At 70.8% G+C, this 15,164-nt stretch overlaps 2 protein-coding genes across 2 annotated transcripts in view; one reads left to right on the top strand and one right to left on the bottom strand.

The window, feature by feature from the left end:
- The window catches only part of LOC309410407 (coronin-7-like), a gene marked incomplete at its 5' end in the record, with an annotated part of 37,869 nt that extends 31,159 nt beyond the window's left edge, over positions 1-6,710 (top strand). The window contains 21 exons of the mRNA XM_082006789.1: positions 36-93; positions 191-336; positions 1,083-1,178; positions 1,265-1,387; positions 1,511-1,643; positions 1,736-1,911; positions 1,989-2,097; positions 2,199-2,285; positions 2,400-2,542; positions 2,631-2,735; positions 2,845-2,930; positions 3,009-3,150; positions 3,267-3,356; positions 3,458-3,574; positions 3,656-3,791; positions 3,909-4,000; positions 4,094-4,180; positions 5,127-5,211; positions 5,803-5,942; positions 6,366-6,431; positions 6,609-6,710. Coding sequence (XP_081862915.1) covers positions 36-93; positions 191-336; positions 1,083-1,178; positions 1,265-1,387; positions 1,511-1,643; positions 1,736-1,911; positions 1,989-2,097; positions 2,199-2,285; positions 2,400-2,542; positions 2,631-2,735; positions 2,845-2,930; positions 3,009-3,150; positions 3,267-3,356; positions 3,458-3,574; positions 3,656-3,791; positions 3,909-4,000; positions 4,094-4,180; positions 5,127-5,211; positions 5,803-5,942; positions 6,366-6,431; positions 6,609-6,695 — 2,304 coding nt within the window. The 3' untranslated portion in view covers positions 6,696-6,710. The remainder of the gene's footprint in view (positions 1-35; positions 94-190; positions 337-1,082; positions 1,179-1,264; positions 1,388-1,510; positions 1,644-1,735; positions 1,912-1,988; positions 2,098-2,198; positions 2,286-2,399; positions 2,543-2,630; positions 2,736-2,844; positions 2,931-3,008; positions 3,151-3,266; positions 3,357-3,457; positions 3,575-3,655; positions 3,792-3,908; positions 4,001-4,093; positions 4,181-5,126; positions 5,212-5,802; positions 5,943-6,365; positions 6,432-6,608) is intronic.
- A 2,012-nt stretch (positions 6,711-8,722) lies between these two features.
- Positions 8,723-11,609, bottom strand: GLIS2 (GLIS family zinc finger 2; the record flags this gene model as incomplete). Its single annotated transcript, XM_082006615.1, has 5 exons — positions 8,723-9,609; positions 9,722-9,840; positions 10,103-10,236; positions 10,714-10,890; positions 11,238-11,609. 5 exons carry the CDS (start codon positions 11,607-11,609, stop codon positions 8,819-8,821), a joined length of 1,593 nt encoding a protein of 530 aa, XP_081862741.1. The 3' UTR covers positions 8,723-8,818.
- Positions 11,610-15,164: the final 3,555 nt, after the last annotated feature.

The raw sequence follows: 15,164 nt of genomic DNA, 5'->3' as shown, positions 1-15,164 counted from the left end.
CTGCTCATGCCCCATCCCCTCCGCCTCTCTTCCAGGGAGAAAACCTCCTGTACTGCTTCGAGGTGGCACCCGCGCAGCCGGCGCTCACCCAGGGTAAGCAGGATACGTCCCTCGCTGGGCTCCTGGCAGCGCCGGGGGCCTCTCCCCTGCCCACGCTGCCTGCCCCACGCCTGCCCTGCCTGTCCCCTAGTGACCCAGTGCCGGACGGAGGGCAGCACGCGGGGCCTGGCCGCCGTGCCACGCCTGGCCCTGGATGTCATGGCCTGCGAGGTGCTCCGCGTCCTGCAGCTCACCGACACTGCCCTCGTCCCCATCAGCTACCTGGTGCCACGCAAGGTAAGGCGGGGCTGCAGATGGCACTGTGGCATGGGTGCCATCTCATGGGTGCCACCTCACCGGTACTGGGTGACAAAGGGCACCCGGGTGTGGAGGGACACCCATCCCCAGCCTGGGGGGAGCAGAAGAAGAGGTAAAACCTGGGTGCTGGGTGCTGAAACCCGGGCACTGACGGTGGCTAACGGAGACAGGGTTTGCTGGGTGCTGGATTTGGGAAGCTGGGTGCTGCGTGCAAGATGCTGAGTGCTGGAGCGTCGATGCTGAAAGCTGGGTGCTACCTGCTGGGTGCTGTTGTGTAATGGGTGCTGGGTGCCAGATCCTGAATGCTGGAGTGCTTAAAGCAGTTGAAATTTGGGTGCTGGGTAGCAGAGTCTGGGTGACGGAGGCAGGATCCTGGGTGCTTAAAGCTGGAGGCTGGGTGCTGAAATATGGTCACTGGGTGGTGGTGCTGAAGGCAGGGCGCTGGGTGCTGCAAGGGGTGATGCGGGGAGCTGGGTGCTGTTTCAGAGGCTGGATGTGTTCAGGGGTGCGCAAGACAGCCCAACGCCAGGCAGCGTCTGACACCTACAGGTTTCGGCATGCAGCTTGCAGGGATGGGCTCTGCGGCCAGAGGGGCTTGGGTGCCGGGGGGGTGCCTGGGGGTGCTGGCGGGTGGCCGGGGATGCCATGGCCTAGGTGGTGCCAGCTGGCAGCAGGACAGGGACTGTGGGGTTTTGGGGACACCCACCTCGTCCCCTCTCCCGCAGTCTGTTCAGGACTTCCACGAGGATCTGTTCCCCGACTGCACCGGGACGTTGCCAGCCACCGGCGCCCAGGCCTGGTGGGCAGGGGACAGCCAGCAGGTCAGTGTCGCCCAGGGGGGTGTCCCCACTGGTGGCATTGCCTGGGGCTGCCACCACCCACTGCCCACCACTCTGCCTGCTGGCAGGTGGGGAAGGTGAGCCTGCACCCCACACGGAGACCCACGGAGACCTTCACCTCCCCCGTCATCGCCTGCACCCAGCTGCAGGCCACTGACACCGGCCCCACCAACACTGAGGCCGACCGGAGCGTGAGCACAGGGCACCGGGGAGCGCGACGGGTGTGCCGAGGGGTCTCTGCCCCCCTGATCCCACAGGGAAGGGGGAGGGCTGGGACATCGGCACCCCCTGCCCACCCGCTCTCTCTCCTGTAGGAGGGCAGTGGCTACTCCTCGCCGTCCTCACTGGCCTCGCCAGCCAGTGCTGCCACCTCCCTCTCAGCCAGCACTGGTCCCTCCAGCGGCTTCGCCAGCAGCCCCAGCCAGAAGTCGCTGCAGAGCATTTTGGGTGAGTGGGCAATGGGCTGGGCTCGGCATTCCCCGGCAGGGACCATGCCAAGGGGAAACCCAGGGCGCTCACCCGTCCACCACCTGCACCAGGGCCCAGCTCCCGCTTTCGGCACGCGCAAGGCAGAGTGCTGCACCGCGACACCCACCTCACCAACCTGCGGGGGCTGAGCCTCACCACGCCAGGCGAGTGCGACGGCTTCTGCGCTAACCACCAACGTGTCGCACTCCCTCTGCTCTCCGCTGGCGGCCAGATCACCATCCTCGAGGTACACCCAGTGCGGTGCAGCGGCCAGCACGGTGCTGGTGGGTGCAGTGCAGGTGACCTCCCGGCTCTCTCCCGCAGCTCTCCAAGCCAGGCCGTCTCCCCGATGCAGCCGTGCCCACCATCCAGAACGGGGCGGCGGTGGCTGACCTCTCCTGGGACCCCTTCGACCCGCGGCGCCTCGCTGTCGGTATGTGTGTCATCCCCAGGAGAGTGCACCGGGCTAGCTCCCCAGCACCAGGCATGCCAGATCACCATATTAACCATTGCCCATCCATTTTGGTGCCGCAGCGGGCGAAGACGCCAAGATCCAGCTGTGGCGGATCCCCGAGGGAGGGCTGCGAGAGACACTCCAGGAGCCCGAAGCTGTCCTCCGCGGTGAGGGGCACACAAGAAAGCACACCAAGCACCCCGCGTCAGGGACGAGCCAGCCCAGCGGCGTCCCCATCCCAGCACAGGTCAGGACAGCCACACACAACTCACCCTTACCAGGTCACACGGAGAAGATCTACTCCATTCGCTTCCACCCCGTGGCATCTGATCTTCTGGTCTCCTCTTCCTACGACATGACAGTGCGGATCTGGGAGCTGAGCACTGGGCGGGAAGCCTTGTGCCTGCGGGGACACACCGATCAGGTAAGGGATGACATATCTGGGGACACTCAAGGGATGTGTTTGGCCAGGCAAGGTACACAGGGTGGGGACACAATGTTCGTCTCCCCAGATCTTCAGCCTGGCCTGGAGCCCTGACGGGAAGAAGCTGGCAACAGTGAGCAAAGATGGCCGGGTACGGCTCTACGAGCCCCGGCGCAGCCCTCAGCCTCAACAGGTACAATCATGGTGGTGGGAACGGACTGGAGAGCTGGGGGTGTGGGCAGGTGAGCTGCCCGTACCCCCAGCTCTCTCCAAGCAGGCAAGGTGACCTCCACCCCATGCAGGAGGGTCCGGGTCCCGAGGGGGGCCGTGGAGCACGTCTGGTTTGGGTTTGCGGCGGTGACTACCTCCTGGTGTGTGGCTTCGATAGGTAAAGAGGGGGACATATGCCAGGGCAGGGGTCCCCAGGGGACACCGTGCCCCCCCCCCCATTGTCACCTCCCCACAGCCGCAGCGAGAGGAGGATCCTCCTCTACCGGGCACAGGCTCTGCCTGAGGGACCCTTGTCCATCCTCGGCCTCGACGTGGCCCCTTCCACCCTCCTGCCCTTCTACGATGAGGATACCAGCGTTGTCTTCCTCACTGGCAAGGTGAGGCTTTGCCCCCCCCAAAAAATTGGGGTGCTACCTGCCTACTGTACCCCAACAGTGCAGAGGGACCCTCTCTCTGGCACCCCCTGCCAGCCCCCATCTTATTCCATCCCCAGGGTGACACCAGAGTCTTCCTCTACGAGGTGACACCTGAGCCCCCCTATTTCCTCGAGTGCAACAGCTTCACCTCCAACGAACCCCACAAGGTAAAGGGGGGGCTTGCTAGGGCTGTGCTGCCTGTCCCCAACCCCCTCTGCCTGCGCTGCCAGATCCACAGCAGGCCCTGCTCATGCCTCTGCCCCATCAGGGCTTCATCTTCCTGCCCAAAATGGTGTGCGAGGTGCGGGAGGTGGAGTTCGCCCGGGCGCTGCGCCTTGGGCAGAGCACCCTTGAGCCGGTGGCTTTCTGCGTGCCACGCGTCAAGGTAGGCGGCGGGGGCCTGGCTGTGTTTTGCGGGTGGTATAGGAGGCAGGGGACCCCCGCTCAGCGCCCCTCGCCCCCGCAGAAGGAGTATTTCCAGGACGATATCTACCCACCGACCCGCGTCTGGTGGGAGCCGGCCCTTAGCGGCAGTGCCTGGCTGGCAGGGGAGGACAGGCAGCAGCGCCGCGCCAGCCTGCGGCCAGCCGACATGACGCCAGGTGGGTGCAGAGGGGCAGAGCAAGGACCTCGGGCCCGCAGAGATGGGCATGGGGGGTGATGTGTGTGTCAGCTGTGGGGTGAAGCCCTCCTGCCCCATGGTGACACCAGTCTCCCAGTGAGCGAGGCCCCAAAAGAGGCTCCGGCACGGAAGTTCATCCCTGCGTCTGTGTACCTGGAGGAGAAGTCTGATGAGCAGAAGAAGGAGGAGGTGGGTGCTGGGGCACCCCGGGACCACCCTGCCGTGGGGCCTGGGCTGGGGGCGATGCCCTGGGCCCCATGGCTCTGCCTTGCCTCCTTGCAGCTCCTGAGCGCCATGGTGGCCCGGCTGGGCAACCGGGATGACCCCCTGCCCCAGGACTCCTTCGAGGGGGTGGATGAGGATGAGTGGGTAGGTGCTGGGGGGCTGGGGGGTGCCCCCGGGGCACCCCCGGGTGCCCCGCCCCGCCACTCCCCTCACCCCCAACCGGGCCTGTCACAGGACTAGCCCGGACCCCAGTACCTCCCCATGGCCAACGAGGACCACGCCGGGGACCCTCAGGCCCGGCAGGGACGGGGAGGACAAGGAGGAGGAGGAAGAGGAGGAGGCGTGACGGGCTGAGGGCCGCGCCCCGCACCAGGCCACGCAGCGACATTAGGCCCCGTGCCCACCGCGGGCAGGCCCCGCTATTAAAGCCGCTGCACCAGCACCCGTCTTCTGCCGTGATTTCGGCCCGGGGCGGGGAGGGGGCGGAACCGGGAACCGGGGTGTGGGCAGCACACGGGATCGGCACCGGGGGAAGGCCGCGACGTGGGCCTCGTCCGCCCCATGCGCATGCGCAGCGCAGTCCCGCCCGTCGGGCGGCGGGACCTCCGGGGCGGCGCGGCCGCCAGGGGGCGCTGTGCCCGGAGGGGCAGGGGCGCTCCGCCCTGCGCTGCCGCCGCTTCTGTGGCCGCTGCGCCCTTCGCTCCCTGACCCCGTGACCGCCGCGGCCGGAAGCGGCGGCGGGGACATGGTGAGAGGGGACGAGGGAGGCGGCGGGTCCGGGGCGGGAGGACAGGGCCCAGGGGCGGAGGGACAAGGCCCCGGGAGGCGGAGGGTGATGCCGGGCAGGGCCCGGCGGGGAGGCAGGGCCGAGGGGGGTGCGAGAAAGCTGGTTCTGGGGGGACGGGGCCTGCGGGGAGGGGACAGAACGGGGGCTGGGCCGGGTCACGGCGTGACAGGAGCCAGGGAGGGGCAGGGCAGGGCGCCGGGGGGACGGGACGGGGCTGGGCAGAGCTCGGGGAGAGGTGACAGGACACAGGACCCGGATGGGGACGGGGTCCGGGGCGGCTGTGACTGGAGGGTGTCCCCGCAGGCCAAGTACCTGGCGCAGATCATCCTGGTGGGGGCCCAGGTGGTCGGACGGGCTTTCATGCGGGCGCTGCGCCAGGAGTTCGCAGGTACGAGCCGATCTGCCGCCCGTGGCGCGGGGTGCCTGTGCAGAGCGTGCCCACACTGCTGGGCGCCTCACGGCATCCCCACCTCTGCCCGGGGCACTGCCGCACCCCACTTCCCCATCCCCTTCCCCAGGGCACCCCTCTGCTCTCCATCCCCCAGGGCTGTGCCCGGAGGGGACGTTTGCCAGGCTTGTCGCAGGGTGACAGTCAGTGCCTGCATCCTGGAGCCGAGCTGATGGTGTTTCAGCTCGGGCCGGGCTCCCAGCAGCTGTTCCAGGTACTGGCCGGGCGCGGCACCGCTGCCCAGGCATCGCAGCCCAGAGGGGCAGAGCAGGATGGTCCCCGGGACACGGCAGCCCCAGCGCTGCCCTGCCCTGCCTGCCTCGATCTGCCTGCAGCCCGGCTCACTGAGGGCAACCAACAGCAAATGGGTGACCCCTGTGGGCCAGAGGCAGAATGAGGAGGGTAGAGGGGTGGAACTGGGATGTGAGCACCTCACAGCCCATGAGCTTTGCTGCCTGGCCCCTTCCTGAGGCCTGGGGGTCCCTGGGGGGCAGTGTCAGGGGGACTCACACCCTTGATGTCTCCGGGCAGCGAGCCGAGCAGCGGCAGATGCGCGAGGGCGCTCAGAGAGACCCCAGTCCGCCGCTGCCTCCAGGATCATTGGCATCAGCCTCCAGGAAGCTCAGCAGATCCTCAACGTCTCAAACCTCAACCGGGAGGAGATCCAGAAGGTAGAGGCTCCCTCAGAGCCAGGGAGAGACGGTGGGCCCTACCCTCCCCACGGCTGCTGCCTGGTGTCGGGGTGGTGACTGGTCCCCAGAGGGAGTGCAGCTGCTCTCCTGGGCCCAGTTAATCCCAGTTTGAAGTTTCCCTGCCCCAGGTGGAAGAGCGTGCCAGCAGCTCGTGGGCATTATCAGCCTGCTGGGCTCGGCCCCTGCGTTTGCCCAGCAGCACTGTTTGGGAAGGGGACATGGGCTTCCCGGAGGGGCCCGCTCAGGAGCGTGGGGACCCGCCAGGAGGTCTGGCAGAGCCAGCCATGTCCCTGAGATCATACTCATCACCTCCAGGACCACATCAGGGAGCAGGAGGCCAGCAGGGTTTGGGGCCGGGGAGGGTGGAAGAGACGAATTTGATGGGGAACTTCTCTTTGGCAGAACTACGACCACTTGTTCAAGGTGAACGACAAGTCGGTGGGAGGCTCCTTCTACCTGCAGTCCAAGGTGAGCAAAGGGAGGGAAGGAGAGGAGAGGGAGCTGCCCTGGCCCCCAGCCCTGCCCTTAGCACCTTCCCCTGCCTGGGATCTGGGAGAGAGCAGACCGGAGCATCACGGCGGATGAGGCAGGGAGGGGAGGGGACAGCCCCGTCTCTCCATTTCACCCCATCCCCGTGTCCCACAGGTGGTGAGAGCCAAGGAGCGGCTAGACGAGGAGCTCCGCATCCAGGCCAAGGACGAGAAGGAGAAGGGGTGGAAAGCCGAGACGTGACTCCTGCTGCCCCCGGGCCCCCTTTCCCTCACCCTTAACTTATAGGTAGCCAATAAATACCATGTCCTCCAGCACCTGGCCTGGCTGCTCTGCGCCCTGGGGAGGGAGAGGGGACTTGCCTGCCTCTGCCCGCTGCCCCGCAGGGGATCAGTCCCTGTCGGGGGCTGGTTTTTGCCCTGGGGAGGAGGAGGAGGGAGGCGGTTGGGGAAGAAGGGGTGTCCCTGGGGCACCGAGGGCTGCCAGGGCTCAAATGGCAGCCGGGGAGGCTGTGGGAGCTATTTTCGTGGTGGGTTCAGATGCTCTTGGCCTGAGCACGCAGATACCTCTGGCTCCGTACCACAGGAGCGCCGGGAGCTCTGTGCCATGACCCTTCTCCCACCACGGGACGGCTCCTGGGTGGTGAGGGGCTGTGGAGGGATGCACTGCGGCCATCCCCACACGTGGCTCGTCCTGCAGACCCCAGCGGGGCTTCACCGGCGCCAGGGCTGCCTGATTGGGAGTGTGGGGATCCACTGGGGTGTCGGGCAGAGCCAGCCATGCCCCCCCAGATCACACCCATAACCTGCAGCACCCCTCTGTCCCCACCTCGGGCTCCTCGCCACCATCACCATGGTCAGGGGCTGAAACAGGAACTTACTTCAACTTCACTTTATTGTTTTCTTAATAAACTTCCTCTCCCCTGGAGGAATATAGTGTTATAGTCGTTAGCTTATCTCTTACTTCTGCAGTCCTTAAACGCTATGCTAACAGCGATGGAGCCCAACAGGAGGAAAATAAAAACAACCCAGAAACTACGATAGAAAGGCACTTCGAGACCGTTAAAATACTGATGTCCTGGAATGTGCAACAACAAACGGACAAAGGAGCGAGGAGACGTACACCGGCCGGGGCGGCCTGGTCGATGGCCCGCGGCCATGCTGGGGTTGTGGCAGCGCCGGGCGGCCGCTGCGCCCCAGCCCCAGGAGGGTGAGGGCAGGGAGACCGGCTCCCCGCGGGGCGCGCGCGGCTGGGGACTCCTTCCAGCGGGGAGGGGGCAGGATCAGGGAGACCCCCTCCCTGGTCCAGAGAAAGCCGTGGGCAGGGGTCCTGCCCGGCAGCAGGAGGTACGCAGGACCCTCGCTGCGCGTGCTGGGGGAGGCTCCGGGCTCTGCCCACGCAGAGGCCGGGCACGCTGCCCGCTCCTGGCACTGGCCCGCCCCAGCGCTGCCCCGCGGCCCGGGGGGGCTCATCGGGGAACCTCGCTGCGGGGGCCGGTGCGTCCCGAGGAGCCGTGCCCCGCCAGCCCATGCCAACGTGCCACCGGCGGCAGCCCTGCCGGTGCCTGGAGTCCTGCCCACGCTGCCTGCTGCCTCTGCATGCGCTTGCGGTACATGGTTAGGTATGAACGTAGCTAAACAGCGTGGCTCTGCCCCGGCACGGAGCCGGCGCGGTGAGCGGCACACATGGCTGTGTGCCTTGTCACAGGGAGGGCCGGGGAGGCGGCAGGGGACGAGGGTGGCCGCGGAGCGGGAGGGATGCGGGCCCTGGGCCGGCATGTGCCCAGCCAGCTGGGCCCGGTGTGGCAGGGAGCACGCCGAGGTGCCCGTGGCCGCGGCCCTGCCCGCAGCCGCGCTGGCCAGGCGGGGTCGGACGGCACAACCGGGCACAGCTCGAGGCTGCGGGAGCAGCCTGTCCCCGAGCTGCCACCCTGCTGTCCCCACGCCAGCAGGCCGGGAGCTGCAGCCCCCCGTGCCGGCACCAGCAGTGCCGAGGCCTCGGGCAGGGAGACGCCGAGTCGGCGGCAGCAGATGAGCCCAACGCGGGCCCTGTCAGAGCAGGGGGCTGGTCAAGAAATAAATAGCGGCATCTCCAGCTGCCCAGGCCGGGGGGGAGCAGGGGGACCCCCCTGTAGCCCCACCTGCCCCGGGGCTGTCCCCGGCGTGGGGTCGCGGCCGGCTCCGGCCGCCGAGGGATTATTGCTTTTCTCAGAAGAGTCCGTTCTTCTTTCGTGACGGTTAAAAGCGCGAACGAGGCCCCACCAGGGCTGGGGGACTGCGGTGGGGAGGAGGGGGTGATGCCCCCCAGCCCCGGGAGCGGGATCTGCCCGCCGGGCCGGCGGCCGGCCCCGGGCGTCGTCGGGCCCCTCAATTCACGGCGGCCGGTTTGAGCAGCAGGGAGCCGGGGGGGATGAGCACCCAGCCGGGCGGCAGCGCCTCGGGGCTGCCCCCCGAGCCGACGCCGGCCGAGAGGTCAAGCACGGCCCCCGGCAGCAGCGCCAGGCTCTCAGGGGGGGCCCGCGGCCGCCCTGGCTCCGTCCTTTCGCCCCTCTCCTTCCGGCTCTCCGGCCCCTTGCCCGCCTTGGGCGGCCGCCCCTCGGCCCCGCTGCCCTTCTCCCCCTCAGCCTTGGCCAGCAGCGACATGACGGGCAGCCCCAGCCCTGCCGCCGCCGCTGCCGCAAAGGGCGAGGGCAGCAGCGGGCTCTTGGCCAAGTTCAAGGGGCCGCCGTTGAGGGGCAGGACGGGGCCCGGCAGGGCGGGCAGCGCGCCCGCAGCCCCGCACCCCAAGGCGCTGAGGTCGAGCGGCGCCGGCGCCAAAGGGATGGGCAACGCCGGCAGCCCGGGTGGAGCGAAGAGGGCGGCGGGGTTGGGGATCACGAGCTGCGCCCCGTTAACGTAGGGCGCCTCCGCCGAACCCAGGGGCGTTTTGGGAGGCGGGTGGACCTTCAGCATCTCCGGGTGCTCGGGGGAGACGAAATGGCCGTGGGCTTTGATGTGCTTGCGGAGGGAGCTGGGGTCGGTGTAGCGCTTGTGGCAGCCCAGCATCTTGCAGGAGTAGGGCTTCTCCACGTAGTGGGTGCGGGTGTGCTTGAAGCGGTCGCTGGAGTTGGAGTAACGCTTGTTGCAGCCTTCGTAGGGGCAGATGTAGGGCTTCTCGCCTGCGGGACGGCACAGCGCCGCGTCTGCCGGGGCCACGGCCAGCCCCGCTGGCTCCCCTGGGTCCCGGCCCCCCGGCCCCGAGCCTCCCCGCTCCCCCCGGCCAGCGCTGACCTGTGTGCGAGCGGTTGTGGATTTTCAGGTTCTCCAGGCGGGAGAAGCTCTTGTTGCAGGTGGGGCAGCGATGCGGCTTCTCGTTGGTGTGCGTCCGGATGTGGATCAGCATCTTGTACCTGCCAGGGACGGGGCGGGGGGGGGAGACACGTCAGGGGGTCAGCCCCGGCCCCCAGGGCACCTCCTTGTCCCTGTGGGACCACCCTATGGGGTGGAGGGAGAAGGACGTCCAGACCAGCGCGGTCATCCAGCCCCCCCCAGGACCTTGCACCCCGAGCCAGAGGACCGGCTGGAGACCTCCCCGTGCAGAGCCCCCCATGCTGGGCTCCTGTCACCCCACAGCCACTCAGAGCAGCCCCCCGGGGCCCCCCCCGTGCCCACCTGGCGTTGAAGCCCCGTCCGTGGCGGGCGCAGCCCTCCCAGTGGCAGCAGTACCCCGCGTCCTTCTCGGGTTTGACGTGGAAGTCGTTGACGTGGTCCACCAGGTCTTGCAGGAGGTCGAAGAACTGGTTGCACTGCGGGCAGGAGGCTGGGGGTGAGGGGGCCTGGTGGGGTGGGCACGGGGAGGGGGGGGCTGGGACCCCCCCAGGGCCAGCCCCTGCCCCTCACCACCCCGCGCCAGCTCCCCCCCAAACCCCCTGCACGGCAGCACCAGCGTCTCGGGAGATGGAAACGGTCCTTTGCACGACCCTCCCGGCCCCGTATCATCCCCCCCCTCCCCAGCATCCCTGCATGGCCCCCAGCTCCCCATCACCCCCCCAGCCCCATCGAGCTCTGCCATGGCCTTCCAGCCCCACAGCCCCTCCCCAGGCCCAAAATGCCCCTGTGTGACCCCCCCCGACTCCCACTGACCCCCCCCCATCCTCACAATGCCCCTGTGTGGTCTCCCAGCCCCCTATCACCACCCCCAGCCCCAAAAAGCTTCTGAACGGCCCCCCCCAGCCCCATAACCCCCCAGCCCCCCCATGGCCCCCCCAGCCCTCCCTCCTGACCTTGGACCAGCGGCAGACGAGCTGCTTGGGCAGGGGCAGCTCGGGGGGCAGGCGCTTCTCCTTGCTGGGGGGCAGGAAGGCGGCGGGGGGCAGGTGCAGGGCCCCCCCCGCCCCCAGCGGCAGGAAGAACTGGAAGGAGCTGGGGAGGCCGTCGATGTAGCGCAGGGACTGGAAATCCTGGAGCAGAGCCCACGGCGGGGGGGGCACTGGGCATGGGGCCAAGCCGGATGGACCCCCCCCGAGATCCCAGACACCCCCCCGCGAGCTCCTCAGAGACACCCAGAGCCCCCCCAGAGCCCCTCAGAGACTCCCAGAGCTCCTCAGAGACACCCAGAGCCCCCCCAGAGCCACCCAGGGACCCCCTGGGGCCGGGGGGCACGGAGGGGCCGTTGACCCCGGGGTGTGTGTACACACCGAGGAGGGGCCGTGTCACCGACTCCGGCAGCGCCGGGCATGCCGCCGAGAGCGGGGGCACCGTCCCCACCGTTGGGGACAGCTCGTGGGGCGGGGGGTGGACACGACACGGCTGTACTTACGTGGGGGGTGAGGGGGCCGGGCAGGTCCCCACTGCCCTGGCGCTCGGGGGAGAGCGAGGCGCTGCCAGCCGGAGACTCCCCGCCGGAGCGGGGCGAGAGGCTGAGGTCCACCACCGGCACGGCGGGATACCGCCCGTCCCGCGGCTCCGCCAGCCTGGGGTGTGCCAGGAGGCCGGGGGACGGCGAGGCCGGCACGGCACGGCGACCCCCCCGGCTCCCCCCTCGGCCGTCCCCAGAAGGTGGGGTGTCCGGGTGCTGGGGACCGCGGGGTCGGGGGCCGGGGGCACCCCGCTTCTCCCGGGCGGCTCGCAGCTTGGAGATGCTCAGCTTGAGGTCCAGCGGCTCCTCCAGCGAATGCATGGTGCCGGGGTGGGCGCTGCGGGGGACACGTGGGGGTCACCGCGGGGACGGGGGGCACCGGTGCCACACAAAGCATCGCCCCAGCCCGGCCCCATGGCGATGACCGGCTCCGCTCTGGGCCGGAGGCCGAGCGGGTGCCGGCGGCCGCGGTGCTGGCACGGGAACCGTGCCGTCCCTTTCCGGCCACCCCGCCGCGGCCCCCTCCCGCGGCGGGCAAAGGGCAGGGCACGGCACCGGGGCCCCCCAGCGTCCCCCACGGCCCCTCGGTGTCCCCAGCGCGTCCCCTCCGTGTCGCCAACCCCCGGGGCCGGCACAGCCCCTTGGCCCGTTACCAAACCGCGCCAGGGTTGCCAAATCCCCCGGGCACCCGCAGCCCTGGAGCTGCGGTGTCCCCGTTCTGCCCCCGCTGTCCGTCAGTCCGTCAGTCTGTCCGCCCGTCCCCGCGGGCCTGCCCCAGCGAGGCCTTTCCCAGCGGCAGAGGAGGGCGGTGGCGGCCACCAGCCCGGCGGTGACCCGGGCGGCCGAGCCCGCTGGCCCCGGCCCCAGAGGCGGCAGAGCTTCCTCCCCCGCCCGGGGCCCCTTCCCCGCCGGCCAACGCCGCTGCCTGCCGGGGCCGGGCAGGGGCTGCCTGCCGCGCGGCACGGCACGGCACGGCGCGGCACGGCGCGGCACGGCACGGCACGGCGCGGCACGGCGCGGCACGGCGCGGCGCGGCACGGCACGGCACGGCACGGCGCGGCACGGCCCAACGCGGTGTGGCACGGCGTGGCAGAGCTGCGAGCAACCCGCGCGTCCCAGGACGCGGCAGGGAACCCCCGTCCCCGCCGCGCCGCTGTCCCCGGGGTGACGGCTCTGCAGTGCCAGGCTGCCTCGCGTCACACACTCCCCCCCCCCAAAAGCTGCCGCCCCCATGGCTCGGCTGCCACACATCCGGCAGGCGGCTGAGGATGGGCAGCTCAGTGCAGGAGTGAGCGCCCAAGCCCGACCCACGGCAGCGTTGAGCCGGTCCCCTGGCTGTGCCCCCCCCCCCCCGCATCACCCCGGGGCAGGGCTGGGGGTGGCCCAGGGGCCGCGTTGGGGGGCACGGCGCACCCAGCACACGTGGCAGCGAGGCCTCCCCCCATCCCCACCCCACCCCGGGGGGCCCGGCCCCCGCCCTGCCCCGCCGGCGGGGCCCCCCTGCGCTGGCGGGGGTCCAGCCCGGCTCAGACGCTGAGGAATGCGGAGGAGCCGCGGGGGGCGCGGGGCCCGGCCGGGGGGCAGGGGACCCCCCGCCTACACCCCCCCCCCAGCAGTGCCCCCGTCCCGGCTGTGGGGCCAGCCCCATGGGGGGTCCCTGTTCCAAGCTCCCACGGCTGGAGGACCCACCCCATAGCAGCTTCCTCTGCCCTGCGTGGGGGGACATCTCCCTGAGCCTCCTGTGGCCATGGGGCCTGCCCCATAGCGGGGTCCCTGCCCAATCCCCCCCAGCCCATGTAGCTGTGGGGCCCACCCCATAGCAGGGTCCTGTCCCTTGTGACAGAGCCACCCGCCTGAGCCCCCATTAGCCATGGGGCCTGCCCCACAGCAGAGTCCCTGCCCTCCAGGGGGTCCTCACCCTGCACCCCCCAGGACAACTTGCCCCATAGGGAGTCCCCGTCCCAAGCCCTCCCGTGGTTCTTGGGCTCCAGCTACCCCCCAGGTGCCCCCCAGCCCGGTGGCACAGCTCAAGGATAGACGGACAGATGGACCGGGGGCAGGACCCCACAGCCGGGATGTCGGAGAGGGACCCCCAGCCGAGGCAGCAGGACGGGGCCCCCGCAGCCCCCCAGAGATGGCAGGGGGGCCCATGGGGGGGGCCGGGCGAGGCGTCGGCGCTGGTCCCACCGTGGTGGCCATGACCCCACGTCCCCAGGGGACGGAGTTTGGGGGGTCCCGGGGCGGGCGGTGCCGGGCGGGGGGCCGCGGCCAACCCGGGCAGGGCGGGTGGGAAAGGGGCCTCCAGCCGCTGACGCCACGGCTCCCGGCGCGGCCGCGGGCAGGCGGGCAGGCGGCTGCCAAACCACGCGGCCCCGCCGCCGCCGGCGCTCCTGGGACCCGGCCCCGCTCGGGGCCGCGGTGCCGTGGGGGCCCCGCCGCGATGGGGACGGGGACGAGCCCCACGGTGGCTTGGCCGGACGCCCCGGCCACCCCAGCACCTGCGGTCCCCGCGTGAGGCCCCTGCCTGCTCCTGCCTGCTCTCCCCCCCAAGGCCTCTCCTGCCTGCGCCAGGCGCTGCCAGCCCGGCCCTGGCCCAGCTTCCCCTCCGGCCGCCCAGCGAGTCCCCCCCGCCGCGCCAGTTCAAACCAGTCCGGCGCGGCGCTGGGCCCAGGGGCTTCCCAGTCTGGGCAGGGGCCGCTGGGACGGAGCCTGGGCACGGGGGGAGCCCCCCCAGCTCTGCCGGCTGGGCTGGGGTCCCCCGGGGGCCACCAGCCCGCCCCACTGACTGACCAGCCGGCATAGCCGGGGGACCCGGGGTGACCCCAGCATGGTGCCAGGTCTCCGGCCCACCCCGCTGCTGGCATGGCCGGGGCGTCGTGTCCCCGCCGGCCCAGCCGCGGCACAGAACCCGCCAGGAATTGCGCCTGGGGGGCCATGGGGCAGAGGCTTCCCAGCGGCACGGTGGGCTCGGGGATGGCGGTGGCGAGGGATGCCAACGCCGTGCCCGCGCTGCCCCGAGAGGGGACGGTGACCCCGGGGCCTGGCGAGCCGGGAGCAGCGCCAGCGCTGCGGGCTCTTGGCAGGGCTCAGCCCCCTCCCGCCGCGGCAGCACGGCTCTGCCGGCGCTTGGCAGGGCTGGCAGCAGCAAGCTGGCACCGCCACGAAGGTCGGGCGGCCCCGGGAGCCCCCCCCGCGCTGGGGCGGCATGGGTGGGTTTGCAGGATCTGGCCCTGTTGCCCGGGTCTGCGCCACCGCCGCCCGGGTCACCGTCCCCACGGCTGCTGGCAGGACACGGCCACCACCGCCCCATCTCGTCCCACTGCGGGTGGTGCTGGCACTGCCGCTCCTCACCGGAGCCCACTGGTGACCGCCGAGGCTGGGAGGGAGCCCACGTCCTGCTGGTGGCCCCACTGCCCCACGCCACCCAGGCTGACAGCAGCCCCCAAAGGCGTCCCCAGGAGTGGCCACGGTTCTGTCCCCTGGTGCCGCGGTCCTCCCTTCCTGGGCACGCGGTGGCCGTGGGGACCCCAGCTGGGGGGCTGAGACCAGCCCACTCCCCCGGGGAGCAGCCCCACGGCGGTGCCACCAGCAGCGGCAGGCACCCTGCCACTGCCGTGGGGCTCCGCTCCCACGGGGCTCGGCAGCCGCGTGGGCCCGGGCGGGGGGGACGCGGTCACGGCAGGGTGACACAAAGGCACAGGGAAGGGGAGGTGGCCGCTGGCAGAGGGGTTTCTCCACGCGGGGCGGGGACGAGCCGCTGCAGCAGCGCTCAGGGACAGCGGGGACACTTCGTGGCAGCCCTTGCCCCCCCCCGGGAGGGGGTCACCCCAGCCGGACCCCCAAATCCCCCCTCCCCGCCCCGTGCCGGCATGGCCT

This window comes from Phaethon aethereus (genome assembly GCF_964289735.1).
Source record: "Phaethon aethereus genome assembly, chromosome: 15".
Taxonomy (NCBI): domain Eukaryota; kingdom Metazoa; phylum Chordata; class Aves; order Phaethontiformes; family Phaethontidae; genus Phaethon; species Phaethon aethereus.
The sequence above is the reverse complement of the archived record's forward strand: the minus strand, read 5'-3'. Positions and strand labels throughout refer to the sequence as shown.